This window comes from Leuciscus leuciscus (genome assembly GCF_965113295.1).
Source record: "Leuciscus leuciscus genome assembly, chromosome: 2".
In the NCBI taxonomy this organism is placed as follows: domain Eukaryota; kingdom Metazoa; phylum Chordata; class Actinopteri; order Cypriniformes; family Leuciscidae; genus Leuciscus; species Leuciscus leuciscus.
The window spans coordinates 43,516,615-43,534,690 of record NC_138726.1 but is presented as its reverse complement, the minus strand read 5'-3'; the positions used below and the strand labels follow the sequence as shown (position 1 = coordinate 43,534,690).

At 36.2% G+C, this 18,076-nt stretch overlaps 2 protein-coding genes across 2 annotated transcripts; one reads left to right on the top strand and one right to left on the bottom strand.

The window, feature by feature from the left end:
- Positions 1-520: 520 nt before the first annotated feature.
- nucb2a (nucleobindin 2a) lies at positions 521-9,738 on the bottom strand. Its single transcript, XM_082160742.1, has 13 exons — positions 9,568-9,738; positions 8,912-9,052; positions 8,594-8,701; positions 8,379-8,511; positions 7,301-7,404; positions 6,459-6,644; positions 6,286-6,376; positions 6,133-6,191; positions 4,221-4,313; positions 4,002-4,091; positions 2,885-3,055; positions 2,727-2,787; positions 521-1,237 (listed from the first exon to the last, which is right to left on the bottom strand). The coding sequence occupies exons 2-13, from the start codon at positions 9,050-9,052 to the stop codon at positions 1,008-1,010; spliced, it is 1,467 nt and encodes a 488-aa protein (XP_082016868.1). The 5' UTR covers positions 9,568-9,738; the 3' UTR covers positions 521-1,007.
- Positions 9,739-10,973: 1,235 nt separating this feature from the next.
- Positions 10,974-13,092, top strand: rps13 (ribosomal protein S13). Its single transcript, XM_082150509.1, has 6 exons — positions 10,974-11,079; positions 11,667-11,715; positions 11,810-11,888; positions 12,385-12,554; positions 12,657-12,757; positions 13,015-13,092. The coding sequence occupies exons 1-6, from the start codon at positions 11,057-11,059 to the stop codon at positions 13,046-13,048; spliced, it is 456 nt and encodes a 151-aa protein (XP_082006635.1). The 5' UTR covers positions 10,974-11,056; the 3' UTR covers positions 13,049-13,092.
- Positions 13,093-18,076: the final 4,984 nt, after the last annotated feature.

Genomic DNA, 18,076 nt, shown 5'->3' with positions numbered 1-18,076 from the left:
GTATGAAGAAAGAGCAGATCGAATCTTCTTTGAAGTAATTAAATACACTTGTGCATTTAATATCTTAAACTCAGCAATTTTTTTGATTATTAGTGCTTGATTGATATGATGGTCACAAATGGTTTTTGACGAGTCAAGTATAGCGCAACCGGAAACTTGTGACCTAGAACCCACTTCATAGTTCTGGGTTCAGTACAAGTTAAGCTTAATTGAAAGCATTGTGGCATCATCTTGATTAGTTTAAGAAAAAATCCAATATATATCCAATTTTAGAACTTTGTTGCCATGAAAACACAATGCCTTAAAGTTTAAACCCCAAAAAACCCATGTAAAAATTGTTTAAACATCTTTACAGTGCAAATAACATGCCAGATTTAATTAATGTAATTAATGTAAACGCATCTGTTAAAAGTGCCTCATTGTAGCGTTCATTTTTGCTTTTGATTGAGCTTAATATGTACTGAACCAGCACTGTTCCTTTACATAAAGTAAATATTTGTTTGTTTATTAAAAAAAATACTTTTTTCAAATAGATTTTTTTTATTGATGTCTGACTTAACTCTCAAACTTCCCACTGTAAGCAACGGTAAAAATTCAGAGTAGCCTAATCAAAATCTCCCAGTACAATTCAACAATATTCTGATACCACACAACTAGGTTTTAAGTAGCTTTTCATGGCCATTACAATTTCTGAAAACTAAATGTGCAAAACAAAAGCTTATCCACAGACATCCAATCCACTGTGTTGAAAAAAATGTAAAATATCTACAACGTATGAAAGATATTTTCAATAACAAAAAGAAATCAAACACACTTATACCAAACAGCAAAGTCTGCATTAAAAGTATTAGGCTTATGAAACCAGCCACTTTCCCACTAATTAAAACCGCAGCACACATAAACAACGCAGATAATCATTGACTAGAACTGGACAGGAGGTACTGTTTGTTGAAGTCTCTGTGAGCCTGGCGCTAGGTAAGTTTATCCACAAAAGCCATATGACGGTCCTATGGCACATTGTTGTGGTCGAGGGGCATCTTTGGAGAATCTTGGGGTGGGCTGTTGTGTCCTGGAGGCAGTGGCTGGTTTTCTTGGGGTATATTTTTATGTTCCTGTCCTAGATCCTGTTGATTCGGGGGTACATCATGATGTTGTTGTTGTTGGTGTCCAGGGGGCAGAGGCTGGTGTTCAGGAGGCTGGTCATGTCCTAGTGACTCAGGGACAGCATTTCCCTCAACTGTTATGAGAGATTTAAAAAGTGTTGTATCATTGCCAAGAATGTGTTGCATTCAAGTATATTTGCCAAGAATGTTGCTTTTAAAATGTGTTCTTTTCAAATTTAAATGATTAAAAACCAAGTATTTTGGCCAGGAATGTTATTAAAATAAACGTTGCACTTACATTTTTTGAAATAATATATTTTGCCAAGAATGTTACCCTCTGATGCTTTTTTTTTCTTTTTTTTTTTACTTCATCGGAATGGTATGAAACTTGGTAACATTTTTGGCACTTGCTATGTGAACACATAAAAAAAAAATCATAGATATGATTTGAAAAGGTTAAATGGTCCTGGGAAAAAACAGTCACACTTGTAGTCCTCGTGTTGGAAACGAATGGGAAGCAAATTTCATCTAGTGGAAACATTTGGTACTGCGCCCAAACAAAATCTTTTTTGAAAGAAAAAATGTATCTAAAATTTTTTTAGAGCTATCCGTCTTAAATTTGGAACACAACTTGTTTTAGATTCATGGCTTTGATTTTCTCACAGAGTAAAACGTGTTTTAGAAAATACATATTTCATATAAAAACTTAAAAACGAATTCTGGGTTTTTTCATAACAATAAACATAAAATTATAACTTTTTTAAACTTTTTTCTTCTGCCAAGTGTCGTCTTTAAAAGCAGACCAAACTTAAGTCTTTTCTCCAAAGCATTCAAGATGTATGATAGTTTAAGTTGGAAATTTCATTTTCAGGTCGTATGCTTAAAAAGTGAATAAATGGATTATAATTACTGCATAAATATGATTTAATAGCATTAAAATATGAAATAAAAAACATGATTGAACTAATATACAGTATATTAATTTCATATTTCATTATTTTTGACGGCCACGCGAAGAGCACCAGAGGGTTAAGGGTGCTTTCACACTTGGTTTGATTGCCTGGTCTGAACCCAAGTTCTCTTGCTCAACTCTCCCTTGCCCCCGCTGGACTGTGCTCGCATTATATTATTTGGGTCCAAACTGCGATACACTTGCATCATCAAAGCAGCAGTTGTTTAGCCCTGTTACATGATAATAACAACACAGTAAAAGGCGGAAAAATGCTTAGAGCTGCTCACTTCACTTTAATATTTTGTTCTTTGAACCTTTGGTTTTGTTTTCAACGCACCAGCACATAATGGCACTTGCGTTTATCTGCTGCAAATGTACTAGTAATGCGTGAGTCCAGCAGAAATGAGAAAAACATTCTCTGTTTGCAGTGCATCAGTCACGCTTGTCAGGGGAGTGAGCGAGAACACACACAGACATACAGTTTTATCGAATGCTTTATGTAGTTGCGAAATTGGAAACCCTGTTAACCCACTGAACAGAATTACCCATGTTTCTTTAACATTCTCTAGAATAATGTAAAACTAGAAAAACGTGTCAGGTGATATCACATTCAGGGCCTAATGTAACAACAGTTACCCAATGTAATCTTTGCAAATGAAAGTATTACTTACAATGCGTCTCAGGAGGAGACGGTACATTCTGTGTTTTCAACCGTTCCATATGCTCCACAGCCTGATAAGAAAGACGCACAGAATAGGTTTTCATTCACCTCTTATAATAACTTGTTTTTCATTCAATGAGCAGATACAAGACAAATCAGTTCAGTTACCTGCTGCAGTTCTATTTTCTGAGCATTGAGCTGCTCCTGCTGTCGCTCTAGATCCTCTCTCTGCTTCTGAAGGTCAGAAGCTTTCTGGTTTAAGTCTTCCTCCTGCCTGACCAAATGCTCCTCAAACTCTCTCATCTCTTCATCAGTATATGCCTGGTTCTGTTCTAGAGTCTGAGGTCATCCGAAAACCCAAGATAATTATTACTTAGAAAACATGAAGGTTAAATGCCATTGTTTACATTTTTTACTCACTCGCTCTTATAATTGATAGCTTTATGTAGTAGTCGTGGTCAGAATTATTGGCATCATTGGTAATTCATTAAAAAAGCACATTTGAAATTCCCTTAATCATCCATCATATAGTTATGATGTGCAGCAAAAGATTGCTGAGCTTCACAAAATAGAAAGTGGCTGAAAGATTCTATCAAATACCAACAGATAAAAAAAATCAAAACCTGACGGCCTCGGCTAGAAATCTTATAATGGGCCATAGATACTATGTCTTCTATATTATGATATATTCATAGATACTATGTCTTCTATTGTCTTCCATCAGGACAATGATAAAAAATAAAATAAAAACACAAAAATGGGTCACTAAGCACACAGTTAAGGTTCTGCAATGGTCATTCCAGTCCTCTGACCTGAACCCTATAGAAAACTGGAGAGATTCTGTATGGAGGAATGGCCTCTGATCTTTTGTCAGGTGTTTTCCAAACTCATCAAAAATGATTGAAAGAACTCTTAAGCTGTTATCTTGGAAAAAGGAGGTTGCAAAACGTATTGTGCCATTAACTGTGACCAATGTGTATTAGAGAAAATCATTTATGTCATAATGAGATTTTCCCCTCATTTTCAATTGTTTTACTTCCATAAAAGGTTAGATTTTGGGGAATTTTTGTAACAAAGGGTCAAAAGGATTAGCAATGTAGATTTATTTTCACAGGCTTCTTTGTTCATATTTACCAAGGTTGCCAGTAATTCTGACCAAGACTGTACTTTGATACTGTGTCAAACGTAACGCAATCATCCACCATGAAAGACTGTTTACTGAATGCATGAATTAGATGATACTGATCAATGGTCAAATTATGTATCTGTAGCGTGTCACACTTACTTCCCAGCTGTCTGGTTCAAGGAACTCTTTTTTCTTTGTGGCAACCAGGAACTCGTCTAAGGACACCAGTCTGTCTTTATTGGTGTCAACCTATAAAGGCCAGATGATTACAAATACAGAAAATAACTCTTTTTTTGGTTAGATGTGTCAATTTTCCTGAAATTGCCCGGTCAGGTCATGTAAAGAGAACTGGTCCATTATTTATAATCATCATTTAACCTCGTTCATGACGTGTTCTCTCATTCGCAGCCTTTCCTCCTCCATTTCAACCATGTCGTCCTCTTCATTAGTTGGATCATAGATCTTCTCCAGCTGGAAAAATAAATAAAAATTTAAATTAACAAAATATTTTCATTGCTACTATAAAATAGCAGAGCATGTTATACCTACAATATTGGCATGGTTGTTCAGAAACTGCTAATCTACTGGGATTTTCACGCACAACCATCTCTAAGGTTTACAGAGAATGATCAGAAAAAGAGAAAGTATCTAGTGAGCATCTAGTGAGTATCTGTGGGGGAAATGCCTTGTTGATGCCAGAGGTCAGAGGAGAATGGCCTGACTGGCTCGAGCTGATAGAAAGGAAACAGTAACTCAAATAACCACTCATTACAACCAAGGGCGGCAGAAGAGCATCTCTGAACGCATAACACGTTGAACCTTGAAGCAGATTGGCTAGAGCAGCAGAAGACCACACCAGAGCCACTCCTGTCAGCTAAGAACTGAGGCTACAATTCGCACAGGCTCACCAAAATTGGACAATAGGATATTGATAAAATGTTGCCCGAGTCTCGATTTCTGCTGCGACACTAAGAAGGTAGGGTAGGAATTTGGCATAAACAACATGAAAGCATGGATCCATCCTTCCTTGTTTCAACGGTTCAGGCTGGTGGTGGTTGTGTAATAGTGTGGGGGATATTTTCTCATCACACTTTGTGCCCCTTAGTACCAAATAAGCATTGTTTAAACACCAGTCTTCCTGATCATGTCCATTCCTTTATGACCACAGTGTACCCATCTTCTGATGGCTACTCTCAGCAGGATTACGTCTTGTCACAAAGCTCAAATCATCTCAAACTGGTTTCTTGAACATGACAGTGAGTTCACTACACTCAAATGGCCTCCACAGCCGCAGATCTCAATCCAACAGAGCACCTTTGGAATGTGGTGGAACGGGAGATTCACATCACCGACATGCAGCCGACAAAGGAGCAACTACATGATGCTATCAAGTAAATATGGACCAAAATCTCTTAGGAATGTTTTGAGCACCTTGTTGAATCAATGCTACAAAGAATTAAAACAGTTTAGTTAAAACAGAAGACAAAAGGGGGTCCAATCAGATACTAGCAAGGTGTACCTAATTAAGTGGCCAGTGAATGTACAGAGATATATATATACAGTGCTATGCATAAGTTTAGACACCCATGCTAAAGTTGACTTAAAAGAGGAATAAAAAATCATCTTTTTGAAATTGAACTTAATGCCTTAATTAAAAAAATGAGGAAAAATCCAACCTTTAAGGACACCAATTTTCTTTGTGAATGAATAATGTATCGTAAATAAATAAATGTTCTTCCTGCATGGTTTTATTTCAGTTAGCCTAATAGCTGGTTTGATTTGCATTGAGAGATGATCTTATGGAAAGTACTCCATGCCAATCTCTAGGTATGGTGAAGGCTATGTGATGATGTGGGGCTATTTTAATTCCAAAGGCCAAGGGAACTTTATCAGGATGCATAGTATCCTGGATCCATGAAGTAACTGGCCTTTAAAAATAAAAATCTGCCTGCCTCTATGGGAATTTAACATAGGGGTGTCCAGACTTATGCACCCTGTATTTTAAGGAAGAACATTTATTTATTTACGATACATTATTCATTCACAAAGAAAATTGATGTCCTTAAAGGTTGGATTTTTCCAAATTTTTTTAATTAAGGCATTAAGTTCAATTTCAAAAAGATGATTTTTTATTCCTCTTTTTAGTCAACTTTAGCATGGGTGTCTAAACTTATGCATAGCACTGTATGTATGTATGTATGTATGCATGTGTATATATATATATATATATATATATATATATATATATATATATATATTATCTTCCATGGTGACGTATGCAATTATGTACCTCCTTCGTGAATAGGGCTTCCAGCTCTTGTTCATCAAAGAATCCATCTCCGTTTGAGTCTGCAATACAAGATTGCGAAAATGTAATAATATTAAGTATGTAATTTCAGCATTCTCATATCCAGGATTTGGCTAAGCTATCAAGAATTTTTACCATGCAGATTGAAGAAGGTTTTTGGGTCAAAATCTTCAGGGTCAAGGCCATCAGCCTCCTCCCACACTTCTTTTAGCTGATTCTTGCTACCCTATGGACCAAAACGTCAGAGAAACATGAGTATATCTTCAATGAAATCAAACATCAAGAGAAGTTAATGCGCGCAGACTTACAGGGTGGTTGACTTTGGGGTGATCAGCATGTTTTTTCTTCATCTCCTCATAGTGCTCCTCCTCTTTCCTCCTGTCCTCCTCATCAAGGGTCTTCAGGTGTTCCCGTCTCTCATGCTCCTTCATCATCTCGTACCTTTTAAATTCTTCATGCCGTTCCTTGTCGTAGTTCTCCAGATCATTTGTAGCCTATATTGCAAGATCATAAATGTAACTGAAAGATAATAGCTTTATGTGTTCTGGTCTTCAGTTATCATATGTATATAAAAGGTCTTTTATTGCTGTTGCTCAGTGACCAAATGAGAAGGGAAATGCATGCTGCATGCTGACCTTGGATTTACAACAGAGTATTACACAATGTTCTTTTAAAGTGCGTATGGAAGATTCCAGAAATATTTTAGACAATATTTTCAGGTTATCTGTGGGAATTGACCTTAAAAATGAACACAATGTGCTAGTAACTGTGTCCTACAAATACAAAGGAATTTTAAATGTCACTGAAATTTCTTTAGTGACAATATATTTTTATAATTATGTTCAGCTCTTGTTCTTTGTGCGTGCAATCTCTATGAAATGATTTATCAAAAAATTTATCTTGTAATCACAAATGACTGTAAAGTCATGAAAATGTATTGAACAAAATGTGTGGAAACCTTGAATTATTTGTCCTTTTTTACTTAATTTTATGCAACATGAATTGTATTATAAATGCAAAATATATTATTGACTTAAGATTACAAGCACCAAAATCAAGTATCATAAGAAAGGAGCGTTCAAGCATTCAAAGTGACAGAATCAAATGAAGTATGATTATGAAAGCTGGGTAACTGTAAGTAATGACATACCGATTTGATGAGTCTGTCCAGATCCTCAACCTCAAATGTGTGCGGGTTCATGTGGTTCAGATATTCAAACTGTTTGAGTAACGCCTGGTGATCTACTGCAATATCTGTGAAACATGAGAGAGAACTGTGTTCAGAGAATGTTCTGAAAATCAAGACCCATATGCTTAAAATGAATCTTGAATCTACAAGACGTTGTGTCTTATTTGGTGTTTGTGGTCTGTTCATTCATTAAAGCCACCATGAAATCAAAATTGACAATTTGTATTTTTTTATGGAATATTGCAGTATTTATTAGAAAATGATTTATTCGTGCACATAATTTATTTGTGCCCTCGTAATCTTTAATCAAAAGATCACTGCCATGAAGCACTGGGAATGACGTGATTGAGTTGATCTCCCTATGCTCTCAAAACAATTTAAAAAATTGTATGTATATATATATATATATATATATACATACATACACATATATACATACATATATACATACATACTAATATATATATATATGCATATTTTGCAATCAAATTAAAATGTTTTTAATACATAATCAACATCTGTAAATGAGTAGTTTTTATATTTCTCCATTTCTCCTTTTTAATTTGATTATGCTGTTTGCAATGCTTCATGGGATTGTAGTCCTTTCCCTCACCAAGCCGTCAAGTACACAGTCTTGCACCTTTGTCTTTTTGTCAAACTTTCAAAGACTTTTGCTTAAAATCAAAATTTTTAGTGTTGTACTTAAAACTCTTTAACTAAGACTATTTTAAAATCCCTATGGGAAAAAATTATGGAAAAAATGAAACTTCCGGAACTAGAGCTGCTGAAAAAGCAGGGCAGGCACTGTTGCACTCTACAGCAAACCACAACGATCTAACGATCCAATCAATTCCCAATGGACAAAATCAAGTCCTGCCCTACATTTTTTCTTGCCATTTTACTCGGATATATGTCTCAATGGGGAAGAAAAGATGATTGCAACTTCCATTTCATGCCAACTTTAATATGCAATTGCACCTTATGTATATGAAATGAGCATTTATTCAACTATGATTATGATTTTTACAGCCATTCTTACCATTCCCTCCTTCAATGTCCTGCTTGGCTTTGATCAGGGTTCTCAGACGGCTGACCTCTTGCCTTTTTAGTTCATCCAGCTTGGTTCTCACATGGTGGCTGACAAAGTCAAGCTCTTTAGCCAACTTCCCTTGCTGAAATCAGCAGGAATGAACAGATTAGCCTTGTGCGACCTTTGTATTATACAACACAAATAAAGCCATGCTGTTTTCTTACCTTTATATCTTCCATGTCTGTGTTGTGGAGCTTTTCTCTAAAATGTTGATCTTTTTCAAGGAAATCAATAACTTCCCTAAGATAGCGGTCATAGTGTAGGCCGGTGTCCTACAAATATAATATAAATATATTATACATAAAAATTATATAAATACATAATAATATAATGTCAAATATAAAAGTGTGAATATGAAGTGTTTTCGAGCGTATTGCCCACACAAAAATAACCATGCATATTAATGCAATCTGACACTCTAAGGCCACTTATATCTTGCTGCCAAAGCTTGTTATGTAATTGACTGATCAAATGTTTCTTACCACACTCTGAGGAGGCTCCTTGGCTGTTTCCTCTGGGAGTTTCACCTTAGTTTTATCTAAACTTATTGGCACTGCCTTGGCCCAGGACATCACACTCGCCAATACAAGGCAGCTGGTGAGGAGCCCCTTTAAACAGGACATCTGGAAAAATCAGCAAACATATGGATCAGACGTCAAGCCGACAGCTCTATCATATTAGATATAGGTTATTTGGCAAAACCTAGCGAGCCGACTACCACTTCTGGAAATCTGAACGTAAAAAAAAAAAAAAAAAAAAAAAAATCTGTCTGGATAGCCGGCTCACTACTAGGGTTGTAACACAGCCACTGATTGGCAGTTCAGCTCTCCAATAAATCCGTTACTAAGGATAAACGACATTATCAGGCAGTTAGCGGGTCACTACTATATTAAAGAGACACTGCAAATATACGTGGTTTTGCTGGCAAGCTATAATTGTAACACAGAGATGTGGTTTGAAAGGGCTCCTTATCTCGATACACAGAAGCTAATTTCATTAGCTTTCCATTGACAGTGAAGTCTATGCCAGGCGTTATAGCGAAACTCGATGTCCATTTTATAAGTGAAAAGTTGAATTGTTGATGCTCTATTTGGGTCAATGTATCCGGATCGATTCACAATTAAATAACGGCACTTACGGTGTCAGATCGGTTTCTATCGAGCTATCTCGGGTGTTTTCTGCTTCCTTTCATTACCGCTGGCTTCCTGACTGCCCGCTATCTTGGACTGATGATGATGACTAACAGTAACAGGGCAGCTAGCGAGCTAACCGAGTACAGCAGCAGGAGGAGACAGAGAGCTCGTCCACGTAGATCAAGCGCACTGCTTCTCTTACAGTTTGGGCTTGAGTGATACTGTTTCTTATGACGCAAATACATGACTTCCTGAGGGGGGCGCATGGCGGCTCAGAAAGGCGAATGATCAACTGGCGTTTTTTTTATTTGAAACATTTGTACACTTAAAACATTATAGATTACACCTATATAATTATACTGTTTGCTGCACGTAAATTTCAGAATAAGTCATCTTTATTCATTCATCTCAAACGTGTATGATTGGTCCGTTCTGACAAGCACCGAAAAATGTAACAGATAAAAAATTATTTAACACCGTAATGTGTGTTATCATGTCTTCGGATAATAATAATAACAATAATAATAATAATAATAATAATAATAATGGAAGTATGGCTAAACCCGATCATACGCTCCGCCCATTTCATAACTCTGTTGTACGCGACAGTTCAATCTGCTTATTCTATTTCTAGAGACTCCAGCCACGCTTACAGCAGTTGGTCTTTTCTTGGAGCGCCACCAGCTGGTGGATATGAGAACAGTGAGGGGAAAAAATATATGATTTTTTTTTTCTTTTTACGTATTATTTTACATTACATATAACATAGGATAGGACGACAGCAATGAAGTAAATGCTTGAAAATACAAAAATAAATAAGACAATACAATTATGAACATATTACATCAGAGAATGTTAGTACAAAATTAGAGTATGACAAAGACCTTTGCTAAATGTAGACTGAACCCAAAATGTTGGGTTAGAGAGAGGAAAAATCTTCCACTGACTCATAATTCACATTATTACAAAGACAAAAAAAAAAAAAGACAAAAAAAGTGGTTAAAAATGATATGATCACTGAAATGTATTTGTATGCTAATTTTTTAGAAGGACTTATTTGGATTTGTTGGAAATAAACAATTAATAGAATGGGGTTTTTTTCCCAGTTCAAACATAGATGACAGGAAACAAATTTTTTTTCTTCAAAAAGTACATTATAACAAGTAAAAAACAACAAACAAAAAAACAATATGAGGCATTCAAGATCTCTCTTCATCCATATTTTATTATGGTAGCAAAGGAATTTTACACCAGATTGAAACAGGCGGTTGATAACTAACAAGTAAAGATTAAGTCAAAAAAGATCATAATTAACTTACTAAACAACATAGTTTGAAAACAATCAATATATAAAACGGAACCAAAGATCCAAAAACAAATGATCCTTGAATCAACAGACGGAAAGTGATATTCTACATCACTTCCGCCCCCATACTTCACTTCCTCTCGGCCTAGGCTCGGTCTTTCTCTTTCTTCGGTCTCTAAACCGCCATCATGGGTCGTATGCACGCTCCTGGGTAAATGTTTATTTTACGCTTAAAACACCGTCTAAGGACCACACTGCCAACCCAAAATACAGTTAACTCTTTATAAGATAGATTGAGCCTGGAATATGTATTTCATTCGAGCTAGAAAAGAGTTTTTGAGAAGTCAGAATATAGTCCCACGTTCTCTTCCTCTGTGTAGCGTGATGGCAGCACATGTAACGTAGTATGAGGCGCTGCAGGATGGATAAATGAACGATCTTTACACATTGATTCATTTAACATCGGCAGTTTGTCGGTGCGGCCTGGCTGTTCGGGTATCATGTCGTTTAGTTTCACGGAACCTACGTTTTGGTGTCAAAATGTGTTTGGCGGTTCGTTAGGTCTTATACATTTAAAAGTATGTTATGTCCTGGAGCAATTCATTTGAACATTATTTTGATTTTACAACCCCTTTAGGTTCGCTTATAGTTTATATTTCCTTTATTTTATATTACCTGCTGTCAGTTAACATGTTTACAGCTTAGCTTACTGCAGAAGAAGTGGAATTGTTTAACAAGTTGTAATTTAATGTTTTATTAAAAGACATGTTTAACATGGAAGAACGTTTTATTTTTCAGCAAGGGTTTGTCCCAGTCGGCACTGCCCTATAGACGAAGTGTCCCCACAGTAAGTCCATTGATTCTGATTCCTCATATATGGAAGTAAAATGCCTTTCTTAGTTGTCAAGGCTGTTAAAATATCCTTTTATTATGTCTTTTAGTGGCTCAAATTAACATCCGATGATGTTAAAGAACAAATCTTCAAACTGGCCAAGAAGGGTCTCACCCCCTCACAGATTGGTAAGTTCTGACTGATATAAAATGAATGTTCCTGCCATGTCCATTGTGTATAACAAATTCACAGGATTTTCTATAGCACATTTCATTTCCTTGAGTGTCCAGAAAGGCGCCAAATAAATAAAATGTATTATTATTATAAAACAATTTCACAGGATTCTCTATAGCACATTTCACAAGTTTGAAATCAATGCAGTACATTAAAGGAAACCATGTTTAAAAATCAACTAGTATAAATAAAATGAATGCAGTCGGATAAGTAAAATAGTTACAGCTGAGGCACACTTACATTTGTAATCTGATTTCCAATAGAAGAGAGAATGCTTTCATGTTTAGTTGTCGCTTTATAGGCTTATTGTTTATGCATCTTAATGGGCACTTACACAATTCAACTTTTCTTCATGTTTTCGTATTTGTAAACTACATGTAGCAGCCCATATTGTGTCTGTCTGCACAATTTCATTATCAAGAAGCTGATATCTCTTGCTCTTCTCATTAGGTGTGATCCTGAGGGATTCCCATGGTGTTGCCCAGGTGCGTTTTGTCACTGGCAACAAGATCCTTAGGATCCTGAAGTCCAAAGGCCTGGCCCCTGATCTGCCTGAGGATCTCTACCACCTTATCAAGAAGGCTGTTGCTGTGAGGAAGCACTTGGAAAGGAACAGAAAGGTAACGAAATTAAAACACATGCAAGATCATTTTGGAGATTTCTAGAAAAATCCGTTCAGTGCACTTCAATAGTTTTCTCACCACTGTCGCTTGTTTTTGCAGGACAAGGATGCCAAGTTCCGCCTGATTCTGGTTGAGAGCAGAATCCACAGGCTTGCCCGCTACTACAAGACCAAGAGAGTACTTGCACCCAACTGGAAGTAGTGAGTATTTGAGTCGTTTTATAACCAAAACTGAAATCCCTCCTGTATGTGTATGGCACATTTCATTGTCCCATTCTTCACTTGTAAGAACTGAGATATTTCTAATGTGCTAGATAAACTTTGGAGGTAAATTAGCAGTTTGGCTTGAATGTGCCACCACTGCCAGTCCCCTTCACACAAAAAGCTGCTTTGTCTTTCAAAATGCATTTTTTTTTTTTTTTGAATCTTTTAACTGATTCATTTGTTTTCATCCACAGCGAATCCTCCACAGCTTCTGCACTGGTGGCATAAATTTGCAGTTTTTTTGGACAAATAAAGTTATTTGGATCAATTCATGTTTGTTGTCAGACTGATTTTCTTTACTCAAGTTGGGTACAGAACTGTTGTGATCCTAATTGATGTTTCGGCCGCCACATGCCTGTATTCATTTGAATTTTGGTCATGTGAACATCTCATTCAGAATCCATTGTAACTGAATATTCACTTGTATTTGTGCATGCTCAAAGTTCATTTATGGGTGATGCAGTTGTGAAGATTCAAAGTCGAGCTATTGAAATATACACTTTATCACTTTGCAAACATTAAAAGTAGTGTTGTGGCAACATTGTGTAGTCGTGCATGTTTTTATGTTACTGGTAGTGTTATTAACAGGGTTTCTAGGCAGAGCGTGTTCCGCTCAAATCAGCAGCAGATAAAGGGAAAAACAATCATCTGAATTGGACTACTTTGCTGTTTGGTGATCGTGTAACATCCACATTTACAGTATCAAACAGATCTGTCTGGCATAAATATATGCAGGTTATAAAGCGTTTTAAGTTTCTTCTCATGTAAGCATGTTATCACTTCGAGAAAACCAATGGAAGAAAATATTTACAGATGACTACTATATACCAAAAGTAATGCTGTATGAACCATTTGTTAAAGATGGTCTTAAAAATGGTGGAGGTTTGGGAAGTTGAGTCTGGAAAAGTATGGAATTTTGAAATATGTAGAAACCCTGTATAAAGGACATTGAGAATATAAGAGTTTGTTAAATCACTGCTCAACATGGCAAGTGTGGCCATTGTTACAACAGAATAGCAAGAAGAGAAAGGTCAGTTTAGTAGCTTTTGTCTTGTGGACATGAAATTCACTGAATGGCTAGAGATCTAATTACAACTGTCATTTAACTGGCTCTAATTAAAAATAAAGTAAAGAGGTAATTTTTTATCTAGATGGGATTCTTACTACTCAACAAATGTTTGTGCACCTGTATTGCATTGTGAAACCACTGAAAATTAGACAGGCATTCTGTCTGTTCACCATAACTATGTCTTGATAGAGCTAAAATGTTACTATTTTCAGGAATATCTGCACGGCCCAGTGAATTTAATAATAAAAGTTGGCTAGCTGGTTCAATAGATATGTCCTTAGAATATTATATGCATATTTTTAAATTAGATTAAGACTAGTAACTCTATGTGCAGAGAAAGACCACAGAGAAAAAACTGCTTTATAACAGGGCTATGCAACCCTGGCCCTTGAGATCCACTTTCCTGAAGAGTTTATCTCCAACCCTGATCAAAATCACCTGCCTGTTACTTTTGGGTAACCCCGAAGACCTTGATTAGCTTGTTCAGGTGTGTTTGATTGAGGTTAGAGCTGGAAAGTGCATCACAAGGGGGCAAGAGTTACCCACTCCTGCTTAAGAAGTTGCAATATGTTGAAAAATTCACAGCGTTAAGATCTCATTGTCCACTAGAGGTCAGTGTTCACTCACCATAAGAAATTTGTACTAATGGTGGCCTACTAAAATTCTTCCAAAAGTGTGAAATGAAGAGTATTATATCTCCTGCATTAATAAATGCTGTATAATAGAATTTATTGAATGAAATAGTCACGTGGTGTACAGTATTTTTTTAAGTGCAAAGGATGTCTTGAGTCAGCCTTTCATAACCGGCACCTTTTATATGCTTTAAACATTGAACTTTGTTGAATGAATGGAGTCTGGTTTTTATATAAAAAGCATTTGCTGCCATTCCAATCACCACTGTAGCAAAGCAGGTTTTTCTGTAAAGCTCTGAAAAGCTGTGATGGTCTATTATGAACAGCTCGTTTCAGTTTGATTAAAATAAATTAAGAGCTGACAGAGGTCGTCACATCACTGAGATGAGGCAGTTTTTTAGTTGTGAAATGAAATAAAATACACTTTATGGAAAGTGTGGTGTAACACTTTCACTGTCAAAAGTGATCAGTTGACTTAACTTAAAAAAAAGTGAGGAAAGCCACTGCCTTAAAGTTATTAAGTAAATAAATGTCATGTGTAATTGAAAAATAATTGTCAAGTTGACAACTTGATTTTGTCAATTACCTATGAAGTTTATTCACTTAATAACTTTAAGGCAGTGGCTTTCCTCACTTTTTTAAGTTAAGTCAACTGATCACTTTTTTACAGTGTTATGTAACACTTAAAAGCTGTTTTTACCGTAGATGTGTTACATAGTGCTATTTTTTAATCAGCTTTTTATTTTTCTATTTTTATTTTTCAAGTTCAGTTTAGTTAAAATTTTTAGTCATTTTGTTTAGTCATTACTTTTGGCACATTTGTATTTATTTAAAAAAAATAATGGCCATGTAGGTTTAATTGATTTTAGATTTTTTGTTTTTTACTTCAGTTTTAATTTGTTTTAGTTTTTATTTATTTCCAGTTATTAATATAATTTTATACATAATATAATTTTAGTGTTTTAAACTTAAACTTATTTCATTTCTAATTTTCATTTAGTTTAAGTTTTTCAAATATTATATTTTATTTCAGCTTTATTTCAATAAACAAATTTTTTGAATAGTTGTAGTTTTAGTCATTTCATAATATGATGTACTGAAACTGTTTTAAATACACATGCATTAAATATATTCATTATTAATCACTTAGCAGATTTAAGATATGCATGCATTTTGAGATTAAGCATGAGGCACATTTTTTCAAAGGTTTAAGAAAACCTCATTAAACAGAGGAAGAAGACATCTTGAGAGTCGCCCACTGCAGATCACTTTATTCTGTATGCAGCGATTTAACTGCAGTTGCCTCTGTATGAGCCTCTCCTGTGAGAGAAAAGTAACACTGAGTCACCTTGCAGCATTGTGAGCTGCTGGCAGCGTTGAGGAAACTATCAGCAGTACAATACTGCAGAGCTGCGCAGGACTGCACCCCATCACTGAATGTGTGCGACTGCAAGGGATAAGACAGAGTAGATGGAAGACCTTTTAAGTGGTATTACAGAAAGCCCCTAATTCAAACAAGCCTATTAGCCGAACATGTGCTGTGCTCTTTTTAAGGCATATGGTGTTTTATTCAGGCAGACTGGGGGCACAACATGGAACACGGTCAGGTCCCACGGTGTGGGTATATGCCTCTGTAGGGTTACAGTTCTGAAAGTCACATCTAATCCCAAATCAACATGAACTGCTTGTCAGTCAAAGCCAAGGGACTCGGCTGCATAAAACTGCTGACACAATATCAAAGTGCCCTCTGCAGATGTCTTTTTTTTTTTTTTGCTTGATTTTTACATGAACAAGAGTTTTAGGGGTCTTACGAATGCCAATGTCTTCTTTCGAAATAATCTATTATTTATGTATTTCAGTGGTGGGAGAAATGCTTGTAGCTGAATGCTTTATTATTAAGATCAGTAAAAGAATTGAAAGATTTGTCAGAAAATAAACAGAATAAACCCACAGCTGCCTTTGTAGCAAATATTAACACTGCAGCCACAAGCATCTTTTTCCATTCTGTATCATCAGTGTCTCTTCTGTTGGATTTTAAGTCATCCTTAGGGGGAAACATTGCATCAAACCAACAAAAGGCTTGCCGACAAAAGCAACTCCAAAGGGATTCTGTGCTAAAATATTTATACGCCTCTGAAGTGTTTGATGTAGATACACAACTGGAGTCAAATGGCTGTTCTTGGCGAGAACAGAGTGTAAAAACAGAGTGTAAATCAGGGATACAAGGGAAATTCACGTGTTTCGCGCAAAATTTCCATCAATCGCTGCTTTTATCCCAGCCAATTCATATGATATGGTGACCATGAATTTGCCGAGTAGGATATGTTACAGGATCAACATCCTTGTTGGTCCTGCAACAACATTTCTTTTACAGTTTTTATGTAAAAAAATAGTTATGAAGAATTGCAGGGCAACACAAAAAAGGAGAGAAAAAATAATATAAATATACACAGTGCCTTGCGAAAGTATTCGTACCCCTTAATTTTTGATCACATTTTATGTTGCAGACTTATGCTAAACTGAGTTGAAATATTTTTTTCCCACATCAATCTCCATACACCATAATGACAAAGCAACAAACAAATTTGTTTTTCATATACTTTGAAAATTTACTTAAAATAAAAAACTGAAATAATAACATTGCAATAGTATTCGCATCCTTGGACACTTGAAATGTAGCTCAGGAGCATTCCAATTTTACTTGTAGATGATACTACACTTTCAGTGGAGTTAACCTGTGGCTAAATCAATTGAATGGGTATGATTTGGAAAGTCACACACCTCTTATTCAATAATTCAGAGAGCTCAGAAATAGGTAGTTCTTTTGACCTTATGGCTTGGTTTTTGCTCTGATATGCATTTTCAGCTGTTAGACTTTTTATTGGGGTTCACAGAAGCATGTAGCCTCCATAATCCTTAATGAAAGAAGTTTGGAACAACCAGGACTCTTCTGGCCTCCTGGCCAAACTGAGCAATCGATGGAGAAGTTAGAATGGTGACCAAGATGCTGATGGTCACTCTTGAGCTCCATGAGCATATATGGAGATGGGAGAAACTTACAGAAGGACAAACATCACTGCAACACTCCACCGATCTGGGCATTATGGCAGAGTGGCCAGACTCAAGCCTCTCTTAGTGAAGACTCATGAAAACTCACTTGGAATCAGCAAAAAAGCACCAAAAGGACTCTTCCAGACTGCGAGGAACAAGAAATCAGGCACTGCTCATCACCTGCACAATACCATCCCAACAGTAATGTATGGTGGTAGCAGCATCTTGTTGGGGCAGTGATCTTCAGAGGCGGGGATTTGGTGATTCGTCAGGGTAGAGGGAAAGCTCAATGCAGCAAAATATAGAGATAGCCTAACTGAAAACCTAGTCCAGCACTCAGAACCTCGGCCTAAGCAGAAGCCTTCCAACAGGACAATGATCCTAAGCACACAGCTAAGACCATGCAAGAGTGGCTCATGGACAACTCTGTGAATGTCCTTGAGTGGCCCAGCCGAAGCTTGAACTTGAACCCAGTCGAACATCTCTAGAAAAACCTATATACAT